At 33.8% G+C, this 6,332-nt stretch overlaps 1 protein-coding gene across 1 annotated transcript; it reads right to left on the bottom strand.

The window, feature by feature from the left end:
- Positions 1 to 3,593: 3,593 nt before the first annotated feature.
- On the bottom strand, positions 3,594 to 5,315 carry LOC137398278 (uro-adherence factor A-like). The gene is made up of 2 exons (XM_068084385.1): positions 4,667 to 5,315; positions 3,594 to 3,715 (listed from the first exon to the last, which is right to left on the bottom strand). The coding sequence occupies exons 1-2, from the start codon at positions 5,313 to 5,315 to the stop codon at positions 3,594 to 3,596; spliced, it is 771 nt and encodes a 256-aa protein (XP_067940486.1).
- Positions 5,316 to 6,332: the final 1,017 nt, after the last annotated feature.

Below are 6,332 nucleotides of genomic sequence, written 5' to 3'. Positions count from 1 at the left end.
GAAATTATGCTTGTATTAGCTAATGAATATTTGTCATTGCTAAATATAAGCATCAAAACATACCATTAATAATATTAGTAACATTTATATTGATTTACCAAAAATTTAAGGAAATATTTTTCAAAAATTAAAGAAAAGATTTTTGGGCTTATATCAGATTAAACAGCAGAAGTGAAATCAAGATAATAAAGGAAATTACAAACAGTTTTAAACTAGTACAAGTTACATAAAAGTATATAGATTATAAATTTACAGAGAGTATCAAGTGTGAGTGTTTGATATACATTTATTAGTGTGTTCTTAACTGTATTTTTATTTGTGCTAAAAAGTGAGGCAGCCATGTAATGTGATCATTAGTTGTCAAAAGCAAACTCGATCGGCAGCAGCAGCAATTAGAATATCTTCATTCAAACTTTCCAAGTCTCTCTTCATGTCATCATTAGCCAAACAGCTCAAAATCATGTCTAATTCATCAAAAGCATCAGTCAATACACCTGACTCAGTAATTTCACCATCTCCAAGCATGGCAGCTGATGTTGTAGCAGTTGATTGATCAGTTGGTGTAGGAATTACTAGGGCAGGTTTAGCTGGTTAAAATGCTGATCCAAAGACTGTTTCAATGTCTTCAGTGCTGACTTCTGACTCATTTTTTGATTCACTTTTTAACTCATTCTCTGACTCACTCTCCAAATCACTATCCGGCTCGCTATCTGACTCACTAGCTGACTCACTCTCTGACTCACTCTCTGACTCACTCTTCGAATCACTCTCTGATTTGCTATCTGACTCACAAGATGACTCACTATCTGACTCACTCTCTGACTCACTCTGCTGAATGTCGTTGACAAGCATCTCATTTCCCAATATTAAAGGAGAGTTAACCGATTCATTATATTCTAGTCTGGTCATTTCTTCTATGTGTGATCCAAACTGGTCGACAGTAAGCTCATCTAAGCGAGACATGGTGTTACGTAAGGTAATCACACGATGTAGAGCTGAATTAGCATGCTTTGCTTTACGTAGTTTACGCATTCCCAGTTTGTACAGAGTTTGTTTCTGTTTATTCCATCTTTGTTGTTGGGAGAGATGTGTATGCCTATGCACCAGCAGTCTAGGTATGAACCTTGCCATGGATGTACTCTTTCTGAACCTAAAAAGAATAGAAAATTAGACTCGGTTTTGTTTGCTGAAACCATCTGATCATGATCACACTCTCTTATAACTCTATGCTTTCAAACTACATCATGCAAGATCGTGGAAAACTACATATTACTATATTTTTGAGCTGAAAATTTATCTTTGCATTTTAAATATACGCTTTACTGGTTTGCATGATTCAGTGATGCCATAATTTTATTAAAAATAACAAAGTGTTCTCTCTCGCAACACTTTTTTATTCAATTTGTTTTAAATAACATTAGGAAAAATATATAGGTAGGTAGATCTATGCATATTTAACTTGAAGTACAAGAATTTTAGAAGATGAGGTTTAAAATGCAAACGCTTGAATCATCTCGATTACAACTTAGCAATAGTTCTGCTGCACCATCTATGGCTTTATTAATTTAAGGAAAACTGGGCTAAAGAAGCTATGATAATGAATTGCTATATTTATCTTAGGCACAATTTAACAGTACAAAAACAATTTTTAATTTACCAAACTCTCAACTTTCAACATCTAAAAACTTACTTAAAACCAAAAAGTTTCGATTCAAAGACTTTTTGACAAGAAGCTTTACAAACTGAAGAAAATATTCAGTAAACTATTTACTACCAAAATTTTAAAAAATTTAGGTGCAAAGGTTTAAATGCTTTTATGCTCCAGCACGTTATTTCTCAGTCAACCTTTTAAACTTTAGTTAAACTGCTGCTGACTAAGAACCAAATACCCATGTTAAAGTAAGTAAATCTCTAATTTAACATAAAATGGTTTGTTCCTTATCTTAAGTTTTATCTTTACATATAAACTGATAGTTCTCAACTTCTCTTGACTTATACTCTGTGCTCATTTTTAAAGTTTCATCAAATTAAACTGATTTCAGCTGTAAAAATAACATTACCAAACATTTAAGTTAAAAGTAGGACAGATTGCAAAGCATAAATGATACATACCAACTTTTATTACTGTGGAAAAATATTTCTGTTAGTTCTTTGGCATCTATTTTCAATAGGTTTGTTTAGACTAGCAGCTAACTTCCACACAACTACCTCCTTCTGTTGTCAACCACCAAATGCCCTGGTTGGTTCTATCTTTTGGCACACCTATTGTCCTCTCTCTGACTTCTATTGTTTCTCCCTAACTAATCCTTGCCGAGTTTTATGAGAACTGTTTAGAAAATCTCTCAAGCACGCAATGGTAGACTAGCTCTCTCCTCAATAACTGGTTACAAGATGTTTTCACACCCCACATGTTTGATTATAGAAAAAGTTATAAAAGTTTATCATACCGTGTAAGCTGGTTGAAATCAGAAAAATCAAAGTTTAAAATGCAAAACTAAAAAACTGGTTGACTAATTACTCAGTAAATCAAATCAGAGATTTGAAACAGTAGATCCTGAAAACCTTTTGACTATAGGAAGCATGTGGTTGTCTGATTCCTCTCTTTCTAACCCAAAACCTGTAGGCAAGTTTTGTTCTACTGATTTTAGCAAAATTAACAAGCATTTAGGAAAAGTAACTAAAGTTTTGTTTAAGTTTTTCACACCCTTAACTCTAGGCTTGTAGTTATACAAACATGATAACTCACTAACAATACTACGGATAGTATGATGCTATGGTATAGGCGTGGCTACAGGATGCTGAAATTTGGTTAGAGACACTATACAAAGGTAGTACTGGCTGGATTAAAATGATTTGATATATTTTTAGATATTTTACTGATGTGTATAGCTGTAGCCGTGAATTAAGTTAAACCATTATGATCCTGCTGACAATTGTTACTGTTGACTACTTTAAGTACATCATATAATACTAGTAACACTGATGTGTCGGAGAATAATAATACCTGCAGTGATGGTTCTAGGTCATTTTACCATATAATTTTTTAATATTAATTCATTTATAAGTTTTATCCAATATAAAACAAGCATCTTTTCCAGCTAGGATGTTTCCGGTATCTGTTCAAAAGACTAAAGCTTTCCTTAACCTTGACAGAGTTACCTAAAAAGATGGAACAGTGCTGACCTAACACCAAACAGTTCAATTTAATGATGATGTCACAGAGAGCATATGTCATAGGCATCAGAGATTACACCAGAGCTAACATCACTACTTAAAATGCTGGAGTTGAGTTGAAATGACAACAACAAATGACAACAAACCAACAAGTTCCCAGTGATTATACAAGCAAGTTAATTAAAGGTTAAAAAAATTTTGTGTGTGTTTATATCAATTCGAACATCATGAGTGAAATTAAGATAAATAAATGGTATTACAGTTTTAAACTAGTAGAAGTTACATGAAAGTATATAGATTATAAATCTACAGAGAGTATCAAGTGTCAGTGTAGCATATACATTTATCAGTGTGTTTTTAATTGTATTGTCATTTGTGCTGGGAAGTGATGCAGCCATGTAATGTGTCATCATTAGTTGTCAACAGCAAGCTGAATCGGCAGAGGCAGCGGCAGCGGCAGCAATAAGAGTATCTTCATTCAAACTTTCTATGTCTCCCTTTAATTCATCTTCAGCCAAGCAGCTCAAAACCATTTCTATATCTAGAATCAGCCATGTAGAGATAGACATGAAGTGAATAACAAGCTACATCAACTTTCCTGATAGATCCTCACGGAGGCAAAATATACAAATTCCGAGGATCACCATTACAAACATATTTCCAGTTCCAATCCCCTCATTGCGCTACCAAAACAATGAGAATTTGGCATAAGAAAATCTCAGATAGCCTTCAAAAGTTTATAATCTCAACACAGACTATGATAACATGTGTCATGCGTTAGCAAGCTCCGTATCTGACACCAATCTACACCAGACCTAACATTATGGTTGGAGATTACATATGTTGAAATCTCCACTGATAGAATACAGCAGGACGTAGCCAGGAACCCACAAAAATTCCAAAACTCTGAACTGAAAAGTTGAAACATATAATTCCACTTTTGGACACTAAGGCTAACTCTTAACTCATATATAAGAACACATATTTACCTATATACTTGACTTTTTCAATACAGCTTCATTATGGCAGACAGACGTGTCAGCAGATTAAGTGGAAAAGTCAACTTTTGGATAAAAAAGAGGGTGACTATATGCTAAGTCTCTAGAAACTACTTTTATATTTTTATAAGTTTAGTCTCGAATACAACTTATTATATTTTTCTTGTTCTTAAATTAACATAAGGTATTGGGAAACCCTTTTCGCATACCTTAGAGATTCCTTTTCTCAAAGCATAGTCTTAGATTCTCAAATTTAGAGAGGTCTTTTATAGGGTGTTGATTACGTTAATCAACAAAACATTGGTTAAACCGTCATTTATACGGACTGGTTCTTATCTGAGAAAAGGGTACTAAAAATGACCAGTGCGTCTGCGTTCAATAATAAACTTGAGCTATCTCCTAAAAGTTGTAAAATTACTTAGTAGGATAATCCAATACCATCAATAATCAACACAACATTGTATCTAATTCTTCACAAGGATCAGCCAATCTACCTGATTCAGCAATTTCACCATTTCCAAGCATGGTAGCCGATGTTGTATCAGTTGATAGTTGAGTTAGTGTAGGATTTACCAGAACAGGTCTTGCGGGTTGAAATGCTGATTCAAAGACTTTTTCAATGTTTTCAGGGCTGACTTCTGACTCACTATCTGACTCACTCTCTAGCTCATTCTCTGATTCACTCTCCGACTCGCTTTCCGACTCACTCTCCGACTCGCTCTCTGAATCACTATCCGACTCACTCTTCGACTCGCTCTCCAAGTCACTTTCTGACTCGCTATCCGACTTGCTCTCCGACTCACTTTCCGACTCGCTGTCTGACTCACTCTCTGAGTCACTCAGTGGAAAGTTGTCAAACAGCATCTCATTTCCTGATGTCGAAGGAGAGTTTACCGATTCATTACATTCTGGTCTGGTTATTTCTTCCATGTGTGATACAAATTGATCGACAGTAAGTTCATCTAAGCGAGAGATGGTATTACATAAGGTAGTCACACGATGTAGAGCTGAATCAGCATCCTTCACTTTACGTAGTTTACGTATTCCCAGTTTGTACAAAGTTTGTTTCAGTTTCCTCCATCTTTGTTGTTGAGAGAGATGAGTATGCCTATGCACCAGCGGCCTAGGTATGAACCTTGCCATGGATGTGCTGTTTCTAAACCTAGATACAATAAAAAATTAAGACTTGATTTCCATTGGCTGAAACCATCTGATGTTGAAAATGTTCTCTTATGACTCTTTGCTTCCAAACTACATCGACTAAGATTGTGGGAAACTACATCTTACCATATTTTGAGCTGAAAATTTAACTTTGCAATTTAAATATATGCTCTTCACTGGTTTGAATGATTTAGTGATGGCATAGTTATGTTAAAAATAACAAAGCGCTTTTCTCTCGCAACACTTTTTTATTCAATTTTTTCGAATAACAATATGAAAAATATTTAAATAGGTATAACTATGCATATTTAATTTAAATTACAAAATATTTAGCACCTGAGTTTTAAGATGCAAATGCCTGAATCATCTTGATTCCAACATAGCCATAGTTTTGCTGCACAATCTATAGGTTCCTATAATTTAAGAGAAACTAAGCTAACAAGGTTATGATACGGAATTGTTATTGTTAGGTTAGGCACCTTTTTAACAATAAAAAACAATTTTTCATTTACAAAACTCTCAACTTTCAACATCTACCATCTTCATTGAAACCAAAAAACTTCATTTCACAGACTTTTTGAAAATAAATTTTACATACTGAATGTAACTATTTAGTAAATTCTCATTTACTACAGAAGTGTTGAGGAATTTAGCTAGAAAGGTGTTAGTGTGTTTTATGCTTTAGGATGTTAGTTCTCAACCAACCTCTGAAACTTTAATTAAACTGTTGATGACCGAGAAACGAAACAACAAATAAGCAAATATATAGTTTAACATAAAACGGTTTGTTCCTTATTTAAAGTTTTATTTTTACATATAAACTGATATTTCTCAACTTCTCTCAACTTATGCTCTGTTCTCATTTTCGAACTTTCATCAAATTAAACTGATTTTAGCTATAAAAATAACACTAACAAACATTTAAGTTAAAAGGAGAACAGATTTAGTAGGGTAGATGATACGTACCAACTTTGAATACTGTGGAAAAATACTTCTGTA

Source organism: Watersipora subatra, chromosome 6 (genome assembly GCF_963576615.1).
Source record: "Watersipora subatra chromosome 6, tzWatSuba1.1, whole genome shotgun sequence".
Lineage (NCBI taxonomy): Eukaryota > Metazoa > Bryozoa > Gymnolaemata > Cheilostomatida > Watersiporidae > Watersipora > Watersipora subatra.
Note: the sequence above shows the minus strand (reverse complement) of the source record. Positions and strands in the feature narration are given on the sequence as shown.

Excerpts from the sequence above, each read along its gene's own strand:
- LOC137398278 (XM_068084385.1), bottom strand. The coding sequence starts at position 5,315 with ATGGCAAGGTTCATACCTAGGCCGCTGGTGCATAGGCATACTCATCTC. Across the intron at positions 3,716-4,666 it reads TGGTGAAATTGCTGAATCAG|ATATAGAAATGGTTTTGAGC; the intron begins GTAGATTGGCTG and ends GGCTGATTCTAG.